Source organism: Taudactylus pleione, unplaced genomic scaffold (assembly GCF_031769625.1).
Source record: "Taudactylus pleione unplaced genomic scaffold, aTauple2 ptg000013l, whole genome shotgun sequence".
Classification (NCBI taxonomy): Eukaryota; Metazoa; Chordata; class Amphibia; order Anura; family Myobatrachidae; genus Taudactylus; species Taudactylus pleione.
The window spans coordinates 59,557-84,462 of NW_028284416.1; the positions used below are offsets into that span (position 1 = coordinate 59,557).

At 46.0% G+C, this 24,906-nt stretch overlaps 1 protein-coding gene across 4 annotated transcripts in view; it reads right to left on the reverse strand.

Annotated features, from left to right (window-relative positions):
* WDR31 (WD repeat domain 31) overlaps positions 1–24,906 on the reverse strand; it is an 82,239-nt gene that overhangs the window by 40,812 nt on the left and 16,521 nt on the right. For all 4 annotated transcript variants that reach the window (XM_088469515.1, XM_088469519.1, XM_088469510.1 and 1 more), the window contains exons 2-9: positions 16,838–16,959; positions 16,544–16,673; positions 11,867–11,941; positions 11,550–11,694; positions 5,139–5,239; positions 3,719–3,786; positions 1,617–1,758; positions 156–318 (exon numbers count right to left, since the gene is read on the reverse strand). In XM_088469515.1, the coding sequence (XP_088325641.1) occupies positions 156–318; positions 1,617–1,758; positions 3,719–3,786; positions 5,139–5,239; positions 11,550–11,694; positions 11,867–11,941; positions 16,544–16,673; positions 16,838–16,884 (871 nt within the window). In that variant the 5' untranslated portion in view covers positions 16,885–16,959. The remainder of the gene's footprint in view (positions 1–155; positions 319–1,616; positions 1,759–3,718; positions 3,787–5,138; positions 5,240–11,549; positions 11,695–11,866; positions 11,942–16,543; positions 16,674–16,837; positions 16,960–24,906) is intronic.

The window sequence follows — 24,906 nt, forward strand, 5'->3', positions numbered from 1 at the left end:
CTCTAAATGAGCCCCCAGCGGGTATAGAAGAATATTATCCATAATGTATATCAGGGGTCTACCCTCCAAATGCAGAGACTAACGGTTTCCTGTGGGATTTATCGATGCATATCTCATACGTTCACACAGCCCTACAAGGTGGAGGTGTCCTGTACCTCCGGTATCCCGCTCCCACACTTTCACAGTGCAGTCATGTGACGCAGTGGCAACCAGTGGCGTGTCATACGTGGCCTTTGGAAGGAAGATGCAGGACGTGGTGCTTTGCAGGTGTCCCTTATATTCACACACTTTGTCTTTGGTCTGTCGGAGGTCCCATAGCTGGGAGGGAGATGATAGATAGTGTTATAAATCAGGCTATAGCTATAAATCTCTCTCTGCATATAGCTATACAGCCCCAGCATTAGAATCTGTGTGGACTAAATAAAAGTCCATCAAAACTGCTGGTTCTATCACATTCCCTTAACCCCCCCCCCCTCAATCTATATAGAGATTCCTCAATGCCTAACAATACAGCAGATGGAGTCAGAGCCTGGTGGATGCTGTTGTGGCATCGGACACGAGCGCCTGATGTTCCAGTCACTGCGCATGAGTCCCCATTGTTACCATCAGGGGACGCAGAACAAATGTAGACGCAGACAGCGGCAGTTCCAGGGAGGTAACAGGGGTTTAGCGAGCAAGATTCCGTCGCGTCTTGGCCAGCGACTGCGTTTTCCACGGTTGCACAGATTATGGCGGCCATGTTCAGATGGACATCCTGCCCCTTTATAGAGCTGATGCGACTGTTGGTGCGTTTTTTTAAGCGAAGCGGTGCGCAGCCAGTGAGCGCAGCTGCATGAATTCCGTCAGCTACGGTATAAGCATAAAGCCGCCGTATCGCTGAATAAAAGTCGCAGTCGTGGCGGCATTAGTATCCACCTCTGAACCAGGCCTTCGATGTAGGGATGTAGTTAATATACCGACGCGCGGCATCCCGGCTGAAGAAATCCCGGCTAGAAGACCGGGGCCGGAATACCGCCAGGAGGTATCATCCCGACAGCCAGGATGTCAAACGTAAGTATAACAGAGCTGTTTAGGGCTTAGCCGTGAGGGAGGGGGGGTAGGCTAGGTTTAGGCGTCACGGGGAGGGGGTTAGGCTAGGGGAGGTTAGGTACCACTGGGGGGCTTAGGTTTAGGCACCAAGGGGGTGGGGGGTTAGGTTTAGGCACTAAAGGGGAGGGTTAGTGTTAGGATGGGGTGTAGGTTAGTGTTAGGATGTAGAAACAGGGGGTTAGGTTAGGGGAAGAAGGGGGAGGGGGTAAGAATACTGAGCATCGGGATGGCACTATCGGTATACTGACAGCAGGTATCCCGACGGCCGGGATCTCACACCCATTCCCTCAATGTACAGTGCGAGACATACACACATTACACCCAGTTCTGATGAATTAATTTATTGCAGAATATACGTCTCAGATTATTATGGACATAAAAATGGGGAGTACATGTACGAGACTGTTGTCTCTATTGTATCGTGGCACTTGTTTGCCATCTGCTGATATAAATAAAGGCAAAGACCACAAATGTTGGTCCTTATCAGGACGTTTCTTATAATAATGTATAATCATATAAGCTCTCACCGTAGCTTCACAGCCCTGTCCACCAAATCCATTGCTGCTGGTCAGACAGTAATTCCCCTCCTCGCTGACATCGCAGTGCATCTGAATGTACTGCTTCATGGGGAACAAGTGCGCCACCTGCAGGTTACGAGTGTCCCATACACTGAACGGTGCAGAAGTGATCAGAGAAATAGATTAATGATCATGGTGGCTTGTGTCACATCAACCAGGCGAGCGTGTAATACATGTCCAGCACACAGTCCACTGGCAGGATTTCCAGCTTACTGACGGCACACAAAATGGGGTGATGTGTTCTACAGGGGTGGCCCCATCTACAAGATACCTGTACAGACATACTGGGAATTCACAGAGTACAACATGGGTATATGCGGGGAGCAGCCAGGCTTCTAAGTCACCAACACTGCATGGCGACATCCCGCGGTTACAATAAGTTCTCATACACTAAAACACCCACAGAGTAATATACACTTTATTCTCATATATAAACAGAGACAAGGCAAGGGCAAGGTGGCAGATTGCTGATCTCAGGGCCTGATTCAGAGCCGGGCCAGTCTTTTTTTTTTTTTTTTTTTTTTTAAGAACGGCCTCCTGGCCGCTTGCATAGCTGTGGGTGACCACCCACAGCTATAGCGAGCGGCCAGGAAGATGGTCGCGATGGTCAAGACCATCGCGATCATCGGGCTTGCGACGAGACCCTTGTGGTAGGGTCTCATTGCAGCAAGCCCCAGAGAGATTTCGGCTCTAACAGAGCCGAAATCTCTCCCACTGAGATCACTCGTGATGTCAGTGGGGCCGCCCCCAAACGGAGGCATTCACATTGGAACGCCTCCGTTTGGGCAGCCACTCCCCTGGCCCGCCCACCAAAGGGGGTGTGCTGTCACTCAACATCGACAGCACGCCCCCTTTGTTGCGAGACCCGGAGCGGCGGATTGCCCGTCGCTATCCGGGTCTCGCGCATGCGCACGACGGGGCAGGCTCCGTCGTGCGCATGCGCACTGGCCCACCATCGACCCGGTTGCGAGCGCACAGCGCTTGCGACCGGGTCTGAATCAGGCCCATAGTACCATGTAAAAGACAGCCAGAGTATACAGCAATAATACTGCAAGCCATACAGCACAAACGGCCTGTGACCAATAATGAGCCTATTAAACTTGAGAACATCCTTATTGGATATATATTTAGTGCAGCTGGAAGGCGGTCACAGTGAGCCAGTGGGAGGGGCCATCTTCCAACAGCATTAATAGGCCCCATGCAGGGCCCTGGGCATAACTGGGGATTGCTAGGCCCCATAGCATGCCTCTTACGGTTCTGTATCTACCTGGGCTCACTCTATCACTGGAGCCCGGCTGTAACAGCCGCACGGTGTGCTGTGTTACGCCCCAGGCCATGGACAGTGATCCCCGGTGATACTGAGCGCTCAGGCAGAGTGGCAGGATCAATCCGTATGTCTGGCTATCAGTAGGAAGACTGTCTGCCAGTGGGCAGGCCCAGCGTGTGCATTTATTAGCAGGTACGGAGGGAGTCGCGTCACTGCCCAACAATATATTTCTGCCCTTTTCTGTGTTTTGCATACGACTCGTTCCATAGGCAGTATATTGTATTTACTAATATTATGTAATGGGAAGATTGGAAGGACTCAAGTTGTGGACACCACTATGGAGGTGCGAGGTGAAATGTGCGATGTTGGTGGCTGCGAGGCGCCAGCGCTGCGACCATTTCTGCAGCACAACGCAGCCATCATTTTGAATTGAATTGCCCACTGAATCTATAAGTTTCCCCAATAACCCCCATACTTATTATTTAATGAGATCCAAACCGTACACCTGCACTTATAACCAGCCAATAGCTGCACCGCACCAGTCGCTGTACAGCAAGTAACTATAACCAGACTTATATCAAGTGTTCAGACACTGCATAGACCCCAGTTATTTGGCATTTGTGCTGATTTATGGTACAGATTGTCCTGCCCTTTATTTACTTATTCAAGGTAGTAAAACAGGGATTTTATATCACATGACGGCTATGCCTGCACTAATGCATTTATTACTGTCATTATATTCAGCCTGTCGTCATAGAACAGTGTAATATAACAGATGACTGACCGGGTGGTTTTATCCTCTGAGGTCTGGACAACACAGGACTCCCCGGGAACCCAGCACATGTGAGTCACCTGCAGGATAGAGACCCAGGGGTTAGAATCATCTCACAGGACACAAGATCAGACAGACCTGCAACCTGATCAACAAATCTATTCCCGTCTACAAATGAGAAATATATCATGGTTATCACAAAGTGATACAGGTGTATTCAGCCGACATTCACAAAGCGATACAGGTGTATTCAGCCGACATTCACAAAGCGATACAGGTGTATTCAGCCGACATTCACAAAGCGATACAGGTGTATTCAGCCGACATTCACAAAGTGATACAGGTGTATTCAGCCGACATTCACAAAGCGATACAGGTGTATTCAGCCGACATTCACAAAGTGATACAGGTGTATTCAGCCGACATTCACAAAGCGATACAGGTGTATTCAGCCGACATTCACAAAGTGATACAGGTGTATTCAGCCGACATTCACAAAGTGATACAGGTGTATTCAGCCGACATTCACAAAGTGATACAGGTGTATTCAAGCCGACATTCTAGGCGTTAAATCGGGATGTAGTTAGCAGACTGGCGGACGGGATGCCGCCGGTCTAAATCCCGACGGTGCAAGCCCGACACGGGAGTTAAGACAGGTGTCAAATTACTGTGAGGGGGAGTGTTTAGTTTAGGCAGCATAGCGGGGTTAAAGTTAGGTTTTGGGGGGAGGGGGGGGGGGTTAGGGATCCCTAGGGGGGGTTAGGCACCACAAGGGAGGGATTAGGCACGAAGGGGGGAGGGTTAGGTTTAGGCACAAAGGGGGGATGTTTAGGTTTATGCACTAACGGGGAGGGTTAGTGTTAGGGTGTGGGGTGAGGAGGGTTAGGGTTAGGCTACAAGAAGGGAGGGTTAGGGGGAGAAGGGGGAGGGTAAGTATACTTACCCGACCCGTGTCGGGATACAAACCTTTGGGATGCCGCTGTCTGCATTTTGACAGCTGGCATCCCTGACAGCTGGCATCACATACCTATTCCATTGAATCCCATGACCCATATCACTATGACCTGTTAGGTGACTATATACACTGCGGTCTGGTTACTTAGTCCTCCTGTCAGATCTATGTCATATTTGTCAATTTCGCATGCATTTATATACACGCGAATAGCCAGACATGAACAAATCTGGACATTGGACACTTGGATCTGCCACGGCACCATCGTGGTAGTTGAACGATAACCGCAAAACAGTCAGCTGCGGTCATCATCCAATCGCAGTTCCGTCCGCTCTGACCGATATCTGATAGATCCCGATCAGGAGTTGAAGTCCGTCCTGGGCCCATGTCCTGCAACCCAGCCTCGGATACAGCCCACTGACAGTCCTGCAATGAGGGAAACAATCGCCGTTATACAATGAACAAAGATCTCAGCCGTACCAGGTTTCTAGACACTGCGATTCTGTGCAAACATTGGCCGGACTCCACATCCCATTTACACAGAGTGTTGTCTCGGGAGCCTGACAGCAGCTGAGTGCAATCTGCAAACAATAAAGGAGAGTCTATGAAAACAGCTGCTGACATGATAGGGAAGTGGGAGTTAAGCAGTTATGGTCTCTTTGTAGGTATGTATCATCAGCCTGTTCCCTATGGGTTCACCACTCCGGCTGGTTCCATCTGCGGATAATCGCCAGCATTTGACCATTCCTCACCCTTGATGCCACCAAATTGATTATCTACTCTCTTATCTCTCGCCTTGGCCACTACAACCTTCATCACTCTACATCAGGGGTCTTCAACCTTGGCCCTCCAGCTGCTGTGGAACTACACATCCCAGCATGCACTGCAACCTTTTTGATATAACAGCATGCTAAAACTATGGCAGTGCATGCTGGGATGTGTAGTTCCACAGCAGCTGGAGGGCCAAGGTTGAAGACCCCTGCTCTACATCATCACTCTACTCTCCCTCTCGCCTGTCTCTTTTCAATCACCCCATAACGCTGCAGCTAGACTGGTCTTTAAGGCTCCCTTTCCCCTTCAGAATTCATTTTACACTCTTCATCCTCACCTAAAAAGCTTTTGCCCTCTCTTCTCTCACCTACTCATTCTCCCGCCACACCTCCTCCACTCAGTGGCGGATCCAAGGGAAAGGGGGGAGGGGACTTGGGGATCAGTACGATCGCCCCTGCATGTGACACTTCACTCCAGACCACTACCACTGGCACCGTCATGGACCATTGCCCAGCACAACATACAGACTTTCTACTTCAGGGTCCATAGGGGGTCCACAGGGTTGACCTTGCGGTATAGCTGGATCTGGATCCACGGGCACCACGCAGTTAAAGCTTTTGCTGCTCCCAGGATGCACTTGGGTCCATCCTCCTCTATACCCCGCCCCTGAGCCACAGGCACCTCAGTTTTAGTTGGTGCCCGGCCGGAGTCGGGTCACCCTGGGCAGTGGGGCTGCATAAGCAGCCCCTAAGCTTATTTTTATTTTTAAAAAGAAGATTTATTTATTTATTTTTACTTCTTCAGAGCGGCAGCATCAGACTATCCATCTGGACGTCCACGCTGCGGCTCCAACAACCCCGCTGGCGCAGTGACGCCAGTAGAAAGTGATAGTTAGAATTTGATTGGTTGCTGTGAGCAACACTCCTGCTTTGTAAGCCCATGCACGTCAGTAAACGTAGCCCAAGGTCAGAGTTGGTGGACAAATGTCTTGGAATCATATAGGAGACTTTAACTGAAGATTTGTTTCTTGTGCTTTGGAGGTCCTAACGTAAGGATCTATGTACTAAGCACTGCAGAGAGATAAAGTGGACGGCGATAACGTACCAACCAGTCAGCTCCTAACTGTCACGTTACAGGCTGTGTTTGAAAAATGACAGTTAGGAGCTGATTGGTTGGTACTTTATCTCTCCGCCAGGCTTAATACGTAGAGCCCACAGACTTGTACGATCCTGGAAAACTCTGGCAGCTGGAGAAGGTTGTATTGGGCAGAAAAGTTTCTAAATGCTGACCGGGGGGCCATGGAGAGACCCCAGAGGAATAGATCTCCATCTCTAGCTGACTCATGGTGGAAGCTCAGAATTCACACATCCATGCCATGTCCAATCATACATCCCAATGCGAGTCTAAAGTATAACTACTGCCTCTGTCAGCTCAGCCTATAGCCATCAGAATTCAACATAAATTCACCAGAAACATACATATACTAGTACTACGGACCAGAAACATACATATACTAGCACTACGGACCAGAAACACACATATACTAGTACTACGGACCAGAAACACACATATACTAGTACTACGGACCAGAAACACACATATACTGTACTACAGACCAGAAACATACATATACTAGTACTACGGACCAGAAACATACATATACTAGCACTACGGACCAGAAACACACATATACTAGTACTACGGACCAGAATCACACATATACTAGTACTACGGACCAGAAACACACATATACTGTACTACGGACCAGAAACATACATATACTTGTACTACGGACCAGAAACACACATATACTGTACTACGGACCAGAAACATACATATACTTGTACTACGGACCAGAAACACACATATACTAGTACTACGGACCAGAAACACACACATACTAGTACTACAGACCAGAAACATACATATACTTGTACTACGGACCAGAAACACTTGTACTACGGACCAGAAACATACATATACTTGTACTACGGACCAGAAACACACATATACTAGTACTACAGACCAGAAACACACATATACTAGTACTACAGACCAGAAACACACATATACTAGTACTACAGACCAGAAACACACATATACTAGTACTACAGACCAGAAACACACATATACTAGTACTACAGACCAGAAACACACATATACTAGTACTACGGACCAGAAACATACATATACTAGTACTACAGACCAGAAACACACATATACTAGTACTACAGACCAGAAACACACATATACTTGTACTACGGACCAGAAACACACATATACTAGTACTACGGACCAGAAACATACATATACTTGTACTACGGACCAGAAACATACATATACTTGTACTACGGACCAGAAACACACATATACTAGTACTACGGACCAGAAACACACATATACTAGTACTACGGACCAGAAACACACATATACTAGTACTACGGACCAGAAACATACATATACTAGTACTACAGACCAGAAACACACATATACTAGTACTACAGACCAGAAACACACATATACTAGTACTACAGACCAGAAACACACATATACTAGTACTACAGACCAGAAACACACATATACTAGTACTACAGACCAGAAACACACATATACTAGTACTACAGACCAGAAACATACATATACTTGTACTACGGACCAGAAACATACATATACTAGTACTACAGACCAGAAACATACATATACTAGTACTACAGACCAGAAACATACATATACTTGTACTACGGACCAGAAACACACATATACTTGTACTACAGACCAGAAACATACATATACTAGTACTACAGACCAGAAACATACATATACTAGTACTACAGACCAGAAACACACATATACTAGTACTACAGACCAGAAACACACATATACTAGTACTACAGACCAGAAACACACATATACTTGTACTACGGACCAGAAACACACATATACTAGTACTACAGACCAGAAACACACATATACTTGTACTACGGACCAGAAACACACATATACTAGTACTACGGACCAGAAACATACATATACTTGTACTACGGACCAGAAACATACATATACTTGTACTACGGACCAGAAACATACATATACTTGTACTACGGACCAGAAACATACATATACTAGTACTACGGACCAGAAACATACATATACTTGTACTACGGACCAGAAACACAGATATACTGTACTACAGACCAGAAACACACATATACTTGTACTACAGACCAGAAACATACATATACTAGTACTACGGACCAGAAACATACATATACTAGTACTACAGACCAGAAACATACATATACTAGTACTACAGACCAGAAACATACATATACTAGTACTACAGACCAGAAACATACATATACTAGTACTACAGACCAGAAACACACATATACTAGTACTACAGACCAGAAACACACATATACTAGTACTACAGACCAGAAACACACATATACTAGTACTACAGACCAGAAACACACATATACTAGTACTACAGACCAGAAACACACATATACTAGTACTACAGACCAGAAACATACATATACTAGTACTACAGACCAGAAACATACATATACTAGTACTACAGACCAGAAACATACATATACTAGTACTACGGACCAGAAACACACATATACTTGTACTACGGACCAGAAACATACATATACTTGTACTACAGACCAGAAACACACATATACTAGTACTACAGACCAGAAACATACATATACTAGTACTACGGACCAGAAACATACATATACTAGTACTACGGACCAGAAACACACATATACTTGTACTACGGACCAGAAACATACATATACTAGTACTACGGACCAGAAACATACATATACTAGTACTACGGACCAGAAACATACATATACTAGTACTACGGACCAGAAACATACATATACTTGTACTACGGACCAGAAACACACATATACTAGTACAGACCAGAAACACACATATACTAGTACTACAGACCAGAAACACACATATACTAGTACTACAGACCAGAAACACACATATACTTGTACTACGGACCAGAAACACACATATACTAGTACTACGGACCAGAAACATACATATACTTGTACTACGGACCAGAAACATACATATACTTGTACTACGGACCAGAAACATACATATACTAGTACTACGGACCAGAAACATACATATACTTGTACTACGGACCAGAAACATAGATATACTGTACTACAGACCAGAAACACACATATACTTGTACTACAGACCAGAAACATAGATATACTAGTACTACAGACCAGAAACACACATATACTAGTACTACAGACCAGAAACACACATATACTTGTACTACAGACCAGAAACATACATATACTAGTACTACAGACCAGAAACATACATATACTAGTACTACAGACCAGAAACATACATATACTAGTACTACAGACCAGAAACACACATATACTAGTACTACAGACCAGAAACACACATATACTAGTACTACAGACCAGAAACACACATATACTAGTACTACGGACCAGAAACATACATATACTTGTACTACGGACCAGAAACATACATATACTAGTACTACGGACCAGAAACATACATATACTTGTACTACGGACCAGAAACATACATATACTAGTACTACAGACCAGAAACATACATATACTAGTACTACAGACCAGAAACATACATATACTAGTACTACAGACCAGAAACATACATATACTAGTACTACGGACCAGAAACATACATATACTAGTACTACGGACCAGAAACATACATATACTTGTACTACGGACCAGAAACATACATATACTTGTACTACGGACCAGAAACATACATATACTAGTACTACAGACCAGAAACATACATATACTAGTACTACGGACCAGAAACATACATATACTTGTACTACGGACCAGAAACATACATATACTTGTACTACAGACCAGAAACACACATATACTAGTACTACAGACCAGAAACATACATATACTAGTACTACAGACCAGAAACATACATATACTAGTACTACGGACCAGAAACATACATATACTAGTACTACGGACCAGAAACATACATATACTAGTACTACAGACCAGAAACACACATATACTAGTACTACGGACCAGAAACACTCATATACTAGTACTACGGACCAGAAACACACATATACTTGTACTACGGACCAGAAACATACATATACTTGTACTACAGACCAGAAACACACATATACTAGTACTACAGACCAGAAACATACATATACTAGTACTACGGACCAGAAACATACATATACTAGTACTACGGACCAGAAACACACATATACTGTACTACGGACCAGAAACATACATATACTTGTACTACGGACCAGAAACATTCATATACTTGTACTACAGACCAGAAACATTCATGTACTTGTACTACGGACCAGCAACATACATATACTTGTACTACGGACTAGCAACATACACATACTTGTACTACGGACCAGCAACATACACATACTTGTACTACGGACCAGCAACATACACATACTTGTACTACGGACCAGCAACATACACATACTTGTACTACGGACCAGCAACATACACATACTTGTACTACGGACCAGCAACATTTATATACTTGTACTACGGACCAGTCATTTGCTGTCTCGCTAGCTGTATTTTTTTTTTTCCATCTCTGTTCTTCACCCCCTTCCCGTCTCTTCTCTTTCTCCCCTCACTTATACTATCTCTCTCCTGACACCCCTCACTGTCTCTCCCCCTTTCTCTGTTCCTCTCTCCCCCTCACATCTCTCTTCTCTCTAACTCTCTCTCTCTCTCCACTGCTGTCTCTTTGATGTGGCTCTGGTCATTTGCCATGAGCCACAAAAAAAGGGGGGTCGGTCTCCAGCCGCTGTGGTCGCTCAATGAACATTCTGCAGTAGTGACAGCTGGAGCCATGAGTGGGCGCCACTGAGCACGTCCTAGACAGACGGCTTAGAGAATCTATATAATAATCTGCTCAGGTCTGTCCCATCGCCAGCATGCATGCGCAGAGGGAGCCAGGACACGCGCCTCCAACGACTCCCTCTGCTATGCCAGGTCCCTTAGTTATAGAATAAAGAACAAGCCTAAAGTCAGGGTCAGGACTCACCGGGACTTACTGCTAATCCAGTTACTATTAAATGATGTCCAAGGAACTTCTGAGCACTGCCAGCCTTACAGTGCAGGTCCCACATGAGAACCGTCTTATCCCGAGAGGCACTGAAGAAGCGATTGGACCCGAACACGCAGCTGATCTGTAGATAAAGAAACAATACAAATATCTATTAATTATCACATTTCAAGACTTACACACTCTAGCACTTCTATATTCTCACCAATTCAATCCATTTATTTCCCGTTCTCGATAAACACATCTTCATACCCCCCCCTGTCTAACTCCCAATAATATATTCAGATATAAGTTACCTTGGAAACCTCCCGATCGTGCCCCACAAATCTCTTCAGGGCGGTGCCAGTTCTCCAGTTAGATACAACAACAGCCTGAGAGACACATTAAAATGACACTATCACTACCAGAGGGCGTTATGTGCATTTGTGTTTATACATAGATCTAAGGAGGACATATAGGTCTATATGCAGACAAACTATTGTTTACATTGGTTTGGTCTCCCTGCTAGAACAGGTGATAATTTGCAGCTGTTATACACCTGTCTCATTAGGTGTCATTTCTGGAGGCCCAAATTTGCAGAGCAAATGTTCTTTTGTGATGTCACATGCCTACTTTTGCGCAAATGCAGCTGGTTCTATGAGTAAATGTATGGATTTAGGGGATCAAAATGGCGGTCTGCATGGGTGCAAAGATATGCATTATCCAATTGTGGGAGTTTGCAGATTGGGGGGTGATTGGTCTAGTGCAGTGGTTCTCAAACTTGGTCCTCAGGACCCCACATAGATCACGTTTTCCAGGTCACCCAGCAGGTGCACAGGTGTAGTCATTACTCACTAACACATTTTAAATGATCCACAGGTGGAGCTTATTATTTCACTTTTTATTCTATGAGGCTACCTGGAAAACATGCACTGTTTTGGGTCCTGAGGACGAGGGCCTGATTCAGACCGGGTCGCAAGCGCGGAGCGCTCGCAACCGGGTCGATGGTGGCCCAGAGCGCATGCGCACGACGGAGCAGGCTCCGTCGTGCGCATGCGCGAGACCCAGATAGCGACGGGCAATCCGTCGCTCCGGGTCTCGCACCAAAGGGGGCGTGCTGTCGATGTTGAGTGACAGCACGCCCCCTTTGGTGGGCGGGCAGGGGGGGGGTGGGGTGGCTGCCCAAACGGAGGCGTTCCCATGAGAACGCCTACCGTTTGGGGCCGGCCCCACTGAAATCACAAGTGATGTCAGTGGAGAGATTCCGGCTCTGTTAGAGCCGAAATCTCCCTGGGGCTTCCGGCAACGAGACCCTACCACAAGGGTCTCGTCGCAAGCCCGATGGTCGTGATGGTCTTGACCATCGCGACCATCATCATGGCCGCTCTCTATGCTGTGGGTGGTCACCCACAGCTATGCAAGCGGCCAGGAGGCCGTTCTTAAAAAAAAAAAAGACCGTCCCTGATTCAGAGCGTGCGCTCTGTCAGAGCGACCAGCTCTGAATCAGGCCCCGAGTTTGAGAATCTGTGGTCTAGTGTATGTCACTGAACCAGTTTTCGCTTTGTATGACAAGATTATAAGGGGGAAAGAAAGCGTGGGAGGGAGCACAGCCTTTTCCAACTTGGTGCCGGATGTCATGTCTCCACTTATACTTTTGATGAGATAGATTGAGCATTTCTACAGAAAAGCGCTTATTTCAGGTGCACCAGGATCAATGTACTATAAACAGACAACACTGAGAGTGAGTTTAAAAAACTATGAGTTGAGCAGGCACCTTAAACGTGCCAAGACGACAAGTGTGTACATTGTGATATCACATCTTTTGCAATTTGTAAACATTAGTACGGTCTATAGCCCAGGCACTCTACGGAAGACATCTTGGGTGAGATCACCTACGCTATTTTAGAGACACCATGCACATAAAGCAATTCTAAATCCATAGAAGAGATAACAATGAACCTGACACTTTTGTTTTAGAACACTGATTATTGGACACAACTTTAAAGCAAAAAATTCAAAACAGTATTTTAAGAATTCCATTAAATCCTGTTCTCTGATTACAAAGGAGAACACTGGGCCCTGGCATATAGAGGTTCAGATCTGGAGTTCGGCGCTTTAAATATTCTGCGAGATGTTTATCTCCTCTCCCTCTATACCCCCTTCCCAAAGGGAACTTCAGTTACTTTAAACATTACAATTCAGAACTCTGAAACTGTAAAGAGAACGCTCGCAGTACGCCCTAATTGTATCAGAGGAAAGGAATTAACGTAAGTATACAATTCTGATACAGTATCATCAGGAATAGAGCCTCAGATCCTAATGTAAGTCTGTCAAACAGCAGAAGTAATTCACCTAGAAACTACTTGCTTTGATACAGGCTGTCATCAAAATAACCCTCGTGCCAACTGTGCATTGCAGGGGCTGTGCTCTGGTTTCTGTCCCCATTTGATGGGCTACTGGGCAAGAGACACTACTGTAACTTCACTAGTGCAGGTTCTGGTCTGAGAGCTGACCACAGCTTGCTACACTCTCCTCTCCTGGCGATGAGAAGGGAGACAATCAACTCGCACTTCTCCAGCACGTGGTCCGTCTGCACACTCAGAGCACAGTCACTTACCCCACACACCCTGATCCACTGCTAGAAGCAGGTGGTGGTGGTAAGAGGAGCTATCAAACGGTACCTCTTCAGCCACAGGCGTATCTATAATGGCTGCAGGGTGTGCAGTGCAAGAGGGACCAGACTTCACACCCTGCACCCATAGACGATACTTACCCGTCCATTGGTGCCACTGAAGTCTCCAGGAACATGGTGCAAGCGCCATTTTCCCGAGGACTTGCGCACATGCAGTAGAGCAACCACCAGGAAATAGATGAGAGCGCCAAGTTCCCCGGAGATTTGAGCATGCCACAGTCTACTTGGCGAATGGGCCGGCAAGAGGGGGGGCCTGCACGGAGACTGCACACCGGCCCCCTCCTCTCTTAATCTGCCTCTGTCTTCAGTTTGCTCCTGGCAACCTATAGCTGCCTAGGCCATAGAAATGAAGCCATAAAAATATTCAAATCACAAATAAAAATGCACAAAAATAAAAGAAAAGAAAACACGCTGCCGGTGGCAACAACACAAAAAAAAGAAACCTGACTCCATGAGGCACTCTGAAAAAAACAGAATTTCCCTGTGGGAAGGAGTTATAGAGGGTAGGAGTTATAGAGGGAAAAGAGTGATAGAGGGGAGTAGTTATAGAGGGGAAAGAGTGATAGAGGGGAGGAGTTATAGAGGGGAAAGAGTGATAGCGGGGAGGAGTTATAGAGGGGAAAGAGTGATAGAGGGGAGGAGTTATAGAGGGGAAAGTGATAGAGGGGAGGAGTTATAGAGGGGAAAGTGATAGAGGGGAGGAGTTACAGAGTGGAAGGAGTTACACATCTTGCACAATATTTTAAGAGAATCTATACCCCATGCTCCAGTATCCCCCTATTGGATGATAGAGAAAAAATGCGGACATGTTCTGAACATGAATGTCGGCATATAATTTTTTTGCATCTATAAGCCTAACCCTTAACCAGAGCACTACAATGTAGCGTCGACATTCTGACTGTTGACATGTAAAACGTCTACACAATGAACATGTCGTCATTTTGTCCATGTCGCCGTTTGTGGATGTCAACATTTTGACCATGCTGAAATTATTATGACTGGACATCGGGAACAACTATTTTCAGTGCAAATAGATACAAATGAAGACCCCAAAGCTGTTCACTATATTCTCTACATCGCTTTAGGTCATTACAGAGTAACGTGCCAAATTATTATTCTCATTAGTGACTACGGCAGAGGAGGAATGACAAGTTTCAGTACTGACATCCAATATCCAGAAATCATTACAATGATACAGATTAGGATCACTGTATCCTCCTTAAAGTAAAACATGTGGCTAAATTAAGCATAATCCATGCCTGTCTGTCTAATACAATAAATGTTTATATTTGCTTGTCTATTATTTATGTAATTTTAACTCTCTCTCATTATATTAACACTTATTGATTTAAATTTACACATCTATACTTTACAATTCTCTATCACCTTTTTTCGTGTGATGTCCTGGGGATGGTCCTAGGCTGGATTCTTTTGGGGTTCCCTACGCCTCGGACGTGAACCCCATAATGTTATGGACGCCGGTATAGAGGAGCCTTGACGTTGGCCCGGCGCTTATTCATATATTTGCAAATGTATGTAACTAATACCTCTGAATTTCTATTATTATGTAGGATTCAAGTATTTTTGCTGATATTGCTGTAGTGTGCTGGAGGGAATATCCCTTTTTTTCTGTAGTTCAGTGTAAACCCCGTCCTTTACATGCACCTGTAGCGTTCCAGCTAGGCTGTTTTAGCGGGGCGCGGCGCCCTGCCCTCCTTCTGGATGGCAAAAAGCACCCTGCCCTCCAGGAGGAGGGCAAAAAGCGCCCTGCCCTCACAGCCTGCGGGTGCCGTTCTCACCCGCAGGCCGCCGGAGAATAGACTCCGGGCGCATGCGCCCGGCGTCTATTCTCCCTTTCTGCAGCGCTTGGGGGCTGCCCGGCATGTCTGTAAGCGCCGGGCATGCCCCCAAGTATGACGAAAAGGGGACGCGTCTTATAGACACGCCCCCTTTTCATGGCCACGCCCCCTTTTCGGGCGCGTGCACAAGGTTGCCCTCTCTAGCTCCGGCGCCGGAGCTAGAGCAAACACTACACCTGTGCAATATCATTAAGCTGATGTGAGCGACCACCATACTTTTTGTTTGTAATATAATAAATGACAGGGGAATACCGTCCTGTAACCACTTATATAAAGCATGCACAGTTCTGTGTCAGTCTCCAGTGTAAAGTGTCTCTCCGATGCTTGTTCGGTTTCCATGGTCTTGTAATCAGACAACAATCGCAGCTCCTGAGCTTTAATTACAAGGTGGACTGTATCAGAGAGCAGGTAATGGATCCAGTGACTGCACAATTAGCACTTACCTTGTCTTTCCCTCCAGAGACGCACAGGTCGGATTTCAGGGCTGTGATGTATGTAACTGCTTCGTTGTGAGCCCGGCTTTGCTGTGGCCTAGACTGGGCCGGGCGGCACTCCTCAACATGATTGTCAGCTCTGCAGATTAGTGAACACAGGCACAACACCAAAGACAGACAACTTATAGCTGGCAAAAACCGTCTACATCGCCAAACAACAGTAATAGCAGAGAGTAATATTACACTACATATTATGTTCTATCCTATAGTTCTGAACGTTAGCTGGTCACCATAAAATTATACCTGTATTTAGAGCTGTTACGCTTGGCTTTACTCTGAAATATTCCCATATTTCCAGGACGGGGCGGATGACCGGAGCGGATACAGCATACGGAAATGAGACATCAGGAATCCTGTGCCGTGGCCTGTCAGATAGGAGAACAACTGATAACACATAGGCTATACTCTCAATCTGCTCATACAATGGCTGCATGCATGTGCAAGCAATGAGCCCTAAGAGTGCATTAAACAACATACACAGGGAGAGTACAGGTGATCCCTGTGACCTCTACATCAGATTCCCAAATCTCAGCGACATACACAAGGAGAGTACAGGTGATCCCTGTGACCGCTACATCAGATTCCCAAATCTCAGCGACATACACAGGGAGAGTACAGGTGATCCCTGTGACTGCTACATCAGATTCCCAAATCTCAGCGACATACACAGGGAGAGTACAGGTGATCCCTGTGATCTCTACATCAGATTCCCAAATCTCAGCGACATACACAGGGAGAGTACAGGTGATCCCTGTGACCGCTACATCAGATTCCCAAATCTCAGCGACATACACAGGGAGAGTACAGGTGATCCCTGTGACCGCTACATCAGATTCCCAAATCTCAGCGACATACACAAGGAGAGTACAGGTGATCCCTGTGACCGCTACATCAGATTCCCAAATCTCAGCGACATACACAGGGAGAGTACAGGTGATCCCTGTGACCTCTACATCAGATTCCCAAATCTCAGCGACATACACAGGGAGAGTACAGGTGATCCCTGTGACCTCTACATCAGATTCCCAAATCTCAGCGATATACACAGGGAGAGTACAGGTGATCCCTCTGACCTCTACATCAGATTCCCAAATCTCAGCGACATACACAGGGAGAGTACAGGTGATCCCTGTGACCTCTACATCAGATTCCCAAATCTCAGCGACATACACAAGGAGAGTACAGGTGATCCCTGTGACCTCTACATCAGATTCCCAAATCTCAGTGACATAATAAGGAGAGTACAGGTGATCCCTGTGACCTCTACATCAGATTCCCAAATCTCAGAGACATACACAAGGAGAGTACAGGTGATCCCTGTGACCTCTACATCAGATTCCCAAATCTCAGCGACATACACAAGGAGAGTACAGGTGATCCCTGTGACCTCTACATCAGATTCCCAAATCTCAGCGACATACACAAGGAGAGTACAGGTGATCCCTGTGACCTCTACATCAGATTCCCAAATCTCAGTGACATAATAAGGAGAGTACAGGTGATCCCTGTGACCTCTACATCAGATTCCCAAATCTCAGCGACATACACAAGGAGAGTACAGGTGATCCCTGTGACCTCTACATCAGATTCCCAAATCTCAGCGACATACACAAGGAGAGTACAGGTGATCCCTGTGACCGCTACATCAGATTCCCAAATCTCAGCGACATACACAGGGAGAGTACAGGTGATCCCTGTGACCGCTACATCAGATTCCCAAATCTCAGCGACATACACAGGGAGAGTACAGGTGATCCCTGTGATCTCTACATCAGATTCCCAAATCTCAGCGACATACACAGGGAGAGTACAGGTGATCCCTGTGACCGCTACATCAGATTCCCAAATCTCAGCGACATACACAGGGAGAGTACAGGTGATCCCTGTGACCGCTACATCAGATTCCCAAATCTCAGCGACATACACAAGGAGAGTACAGGTGATCCCTGTGACCGCTACATCAGATTCCCAAATCTCAGCGACATACACAGGGAGAGTACAGGTGATCCCTGTGACCTCTACATCAGATTCCCAAATCTCAGCGACATACACAGGGAGAGTACAGATGATCCCTGTGACCTCTACATCAGATTCCCAAATCTCAGCGACATACACAAGGAGAGTACAGGTGATCCCTGTAACCTCTACATCAGATTCCCAAATCTCAGCGACATACACAAGGAGAGTACAGGTGATCCCTGTGACCGCTACATCAGATTCCCAAATCTCAGCGATATACACAGGGAGAGTACAGGTGATCCCTCTGACCTCTACATCAGATTCCCAAATCTCAGCGACATACACAGGGAGAGTACAGGTGATCCCTGTGACCTCTACATCAGATTCCCAAATCTCAGCGACATACACAAGGAGAGTACAGGTGATCCCTGTGACCTCTACATCAGATTCCCAAATCTCAGTGACATAATAAGGAGAGTACAGGTGATCCCTGTGACCTCTACATCAGATTCCCAAATCTCAGCGACATACACAAGGAGAGTACAGGTGATCCCTGTGACCTCTACATCAGATTCCCAAATCTCAGTGACATACACAAGGAGAGTACAGGTGATCCCTGTGACCTGTACATCAGATTCCCAAATCTCAGCGACATACACAAGGAGAGTACAGGTGATCCCTGTGACCTCTACATCAGATTCCCAAATCTCAGCAAAATGCGAGTGCACTAAATATCTAGCATGTGGTCACTTATTAAGTCCCACACTCCAATGGTCAACTAAAAAACATGGGCCCTCATTCAGAGCCGTTCGCTATTTGCGGTCGTTCGTTTAAAAACAAGGGGTGGCTATTCAAATGATCCGTACGCACATTGCAGTCTGTTCACACCTCTAAGTCTGAACGAGCGAGCAAAACATACGCTCGTTTATTTGTTAAAAACGCCCCCTGGCCGCTCGCATCCTACGTCATGTCCGCTATTTATTAGATTAATCGAGTACATCGACCAGCGTATGAACTGCTCGCTATTCTTGTGGTTGGTGTTTGCTACCACAAATTTGCGAGCAGTTCTGGCTCTAAAATAACCCAGTGACGTGATCAATGACGCTGCTGTTTTAAATATACACACCCATAAAACGCCCGTTTTGACCTTTAAGCACGCCTGCGTTCGGATCTCCACTCCCCATTTTCAAGCACCTTCCCCTGTTACCACCCACATACGCCTCATTCTGTCACTCAAAATAGCAGGCACTCGCTATATAGCGTACAAACGATTTTCGGCCGCACTGACTGGTTCGCGCATGCGTACTAAAAAGCGTACGCATGCGCAGATGTGCAAACATCGCTCGGAACGAGCGTACTGCCGCTAACGAGCGGCTCTGAATGAGGGCCATAGATCATTAACTGATTGATCCATTCAGTCTCGCCATTTTACTTATTAATGATTTAGTCTCAAGACTTGATTTGCATTCATCCCAAAAATGACTAAAGTCCTTCACTGATGTAAAAGCCCTGCAGCCAGTAAGTGTAACCTGTAATTAATAAACAGTGAGAAAAAATACACAGGGCAAACTGAGTCTACATTTATTTTCTCAATTTACAGCTCTCTCGAGATATAGGTGGTCGGCTATGACACGTTCTGGGCTATGACACGCTCTGGGCTATGACACGCTCTAGAGATATAGGTGGTCGGCTATGACACGCTCTAGAGATATATCTCTAGAGCGTGTCATAGCCGACCACTTATATCTCTAGAGCGTGTCATAGCCGACCACCTATAAGTAGTCGGCTATGACACGCTCTAGAGATATAAGTTGTCGGCTATGACACGCTCTAAAGATATAGGTGGTCAGCTATGACACACTCTAGAGATATAAGTGGTCGGCCATGACACGCTCTAGAGATATAGGTGGTCGGCTATGACACGCTCTAGAGATATAAGTGGTCGGCTATGACACGCTCTAGAGATATAGGTGGTCGGTTATGACACGCTCTAGAGATATAAGTGGTCGGCTATGACACGCTCTAGAGATATAAGTGGTCGGCTATGACACGCTCTAGAGATATAAGCGGTCGGCTATGACACATTCTAGAGATATAGGTGGTCGGCTATGGCATGCTCTAGAGATATAAGTGGTCGGCTATGACACGCTCTAGAGATATAAGTGGTCGGCTATGACATGCTCTAGAGAAATAGGTGGTCGGCTATGACACGCTCTAGAGATATAGGTGGTCGGCTATGACACGCTCTAGAGATATAAGTGGTCGGCTATGACACGCTCTAGAGATATAAGTGGTCGGCTATGACACGCTCTAGAGATATAAGCGGTCGGCTATGACACGCTCTAGAGATATAGGTGGTCGGCTATGGCATGCTCTAGAGATATAAGTGGTCGGCTATGACACGCTCTAGAGATATAAGTGGTCGGCTATGACATGCTCTAGAGAAATAGGTGGTCGGCTATGACATGCTCTAGAGAAATAGGTGGTCGGCTATGACATGCTCTAGAGAAATAGGTGGTCGGCTATGACATGCTCTAGAGAAATAGGTGGACGGCTATGACATGCTCTAGAGAAATAGGTGGTCGGCTATGACACGCTCTAGAGAAGTACAGAGAATATCTGTAGAGACCACAAACATTTCTTTAGGTCAGTCTAGAGCAGTGTTTTCCCACCTCAGTTCTCATGGCACACTAATACCCCTTTTACACCGAAATAAAAATCCCAAATTGATGCACGTGAACGTGCATCAACCCGGTATTTTTGTCAGCGTAAACGGATCCACCCGGGTCCAGGGATCCGGGGATCCAAATCGAGCAGCTTGCAGGGTTGTGCATGAGTTATTCCCGTGTCACCCTGCAGTGTAAACATCGCGATCCGGGTCACGATGACGCATGCTGCCCGATTGGCTGGCATCAGTGGCGCTTGGAGATTACATCATCTCCAAGCGTCCACTGCAACCAGGGCTGGTCCGACCAGCACGGAGCAGTGCAGATCCTTCCCCCACCTGCCCTCCCTGCCTCTTGACCGCTGCGGAGTGAGGTGAGAGAGAGGGGGTGATAGGAGGAAGTGCTGATTATCTAAGCCGGAAGAACCGGGTCACTACAGACCTGGTTCTGGTGTGAACAGTGCCGACATCTGTGGTCAAGCATGAATATCTTTAAAACCTGGACTGTTAGTGTACCTTGACTGACCTAGAGGAATGAAAAGGCATTTTGTGAGAAGAATTCCATTAATTCACTACTTGTGACTCTGATGCAGCATGAAGTACTCCAGTGATGTCACTCATGCCGAGTGAATGGATAGGCTGCATTAGTCATGTATGAATGATGTCACTAATGCCGAGTGAATGGCTGGCTGCATTTGTCATGCCCCAGTGATGTCACTAATTCCAAGTGAATGGATAGGCTGCAATAGAGATGCCCCAGTGATGTCACTAATTCCAAGTGAATGAATAGGCTGTAATATAGATACCCCAGTGATGTCACTAATTCCTAATGAATGAATAGGCTGCAATAGAGATGCCCCAGTGATGTCGCTAATGCCTAGTGAATGAATAGGCTGCATTAGAGATGCCCCAGTGATGTCACTAATTCCAAGTGAATGGATAGGCTGCATTAGAGATGCCCCAGTGATGTCACTAATTCCTAGTGAATGAATAGGCTGCATTAGAGATGCCCCAGTGATGTCGCTAATGCCTAGTGAATGAATAGGCTGTAATATAGATACCCCAGTGATGTCACTAATTCCTAGTGAATGGATAGGCTGTAATATAGATACCCCAGTGATGTCACTAATTCCTAATGAATGAATAGGCTGCAATAGAGATGCCCCAGTGATGTCACTAATTCCAAGTGAATGGATAGGCTGCATTAGAGATGCCCCAGTGATGTCACTAATTCCAAGTGAATGAATAGGCTGTAATATAGATACCCCAGTGATGTCACTAATTCCTAATGAATGAATAGGCTGCAATAGAGATGCCCCAGTGACGTCACTAATTCCTAGTGAATGAATAGGCTGCATTAGAGATGCCCCAGTGATGTCACTAATTCCAAGTGAATGGATAGGCTGCATTAGAGATGCCCCAGTGATGTCGCTAATGCCTAGTGAATGAATAGGCTGCATTAGAGATGCCCCAGTGATGTCACTAATTCCTAGTGAATGAATAGGCTGTATTAGACATGCCCCAGTGACATCACTAATTCCTAGTGAATGGATAGGCTGCATTAGAGATGCCCCAGTGATGTCACTAATTCCAAGTGAATGGATAGGCTGCATTAGAGATGCCCCAGTGATGTCGCTAATGCCTAGTGAAAGAATAGGCTGCATTAGAGATGCCCCAGTGATGTCACTAATTCCTAGTGAATGAATAGGCTGTATTAGACATGCCCCAGTGACGTCACTAATTCCTAGTGAATGAATAGGTTGCATTAGAGATGCCCCAGTGACGTCACTAATTCCTAGTGAATGGACAGGCTGCATTAGAGATGCCCCAGTGATGTCACTAATTCCTAGTGAATGAATAGGCTGCATTAGAGATGCCCCAGTGATGTCACTAATTCCTAGAGAATGGATAGGCTGCCTTTGTCAAGCCCCAATGACATCACTAATTCCTAGTGAATGGATAGGTTGCATTAGAGATGTCCCAGTGATGTCACTAATTCCTAGTGAATGAATAGGCTGCATTAGAGATACCCCAGTGATGTCACTAATTCCTAGTGAATGGATAGGCTGCCTTTGTCATGCCCCAATGACATCACTAATTCCTAGTGAATGGATAGGCTGCATTAGAGATGCCCCAGTGACGTCACTAATTCCTAGTGAATGGACAGGCTGCATTAGAGATGCCCCAGTGACATCACTAATTCCTAGTGAATGGATAGGCTGCATTAGAGATGCCCCAGTGACGTCGCTAATGCCTAGTGAATGAATAGGCTGCAATACAAATTCCCCAGTGATGTCGCTAATTCCTAGTGAATGGATAGGCTGCATTAGAGATGCCCCAGTGATGTCACTATTCCTAGTGAATGGATAGGCTGTATTAGACATGCCCCAGTGACGTCACTAATTCCTAGTGAATGGATAGGCTGCATTAGAGATGCCCCAGTGACGTCACTATTCCTAGTGAATGAATAGACTGCATTAGAGATGCCCCAGTGATGTCACTAATTCCTAGTGAATGGATAGGCTGCATTAGAGATGCCCCAGTGACGTCACTAATTCCTAGTGAATGGATAGGCTGCATTAGAGATGCCCCAGTGACATCACTAATGCCTAGTGAATGGCTAGGCTGCAATAGAGATGCCCCAGTGATGTCGCTAATGCCTAGTGAATGAATAGGCTGCATTAGAGATGCCCCAGTGATGTCGCTAACTCCTAGTGAATGGATAGGCTGCATTAGAGATGCCCCAGTGATGTCGCTAATGCCTAGTGAATGGATAGGCTGCATTAGAGATGCCCCAGTGACGTCACTAATTCCTAGTGAATGAATAGACTGCATTAGAGATGCCCCAGTGACGTCACTAATTCCTAGTGAATGAATAGACTGCATTAGAGATGCCCCAGTGACGTCACTAATTCCTAGTGAATGGATAGGCTGCATTAGAGATGCCCCAGTGATGTCGCTAATGCCTAGTGAATGAATAGGCTGCATTCCGGTGTATCTCCAACTCTTCAGAGACTCTCCATTACTAAACTCACTCTTTAGTTATATAGTTGTAACATATACTACAGCCTTATACAATAAGACCCAGACTCTAAGAGTCAATCCAATCAATTTGTCCCCCCCCCGCGTGGGGGCGAGTTGCCGTTGCATTGGCGTTTAAACACCAACAATGGCATCGAAACTTGCTCCCCCTTGCAGCCCTATCTAGTGGCTGAACGCAGCTTGGTTACAATTGCTTTGGCAATGCGTGTGTGGGTCTAAATGTGTATATATGCCCAGTTGTATGAATCTCTGCTGCTGGACCGCCCCTATACGAGTGCACGCTCGGTTTTTCCGCCATCATGGGTGTGCACTCGCATCATTCCCATCCTTGGTGCAAAATATCTGTTGGAAAAACTGTCGGCGTAATTACATGTGCGCTCAACTCTGCATAGTCCGCAAATCCATCAACACAGCCTCACTGCACCCTACATAAGAACGCCCCGATATAATCCAGTCAACGCCCCCTTCAGTTGCAAATGACTGTGGTTTTTATAGAGCATGCGCAGAGCGAAAACAAGCAAGACGCGCTCTGCAAACGGATTTCAGTTCAGCTCTACATGAGCTTTGGTCATTTCATGCCCCATAGTCCCTGTACTGTAGCTACAACTAGAAAAGCACAGACAGATCGATCAGCTTACTGAGGGAA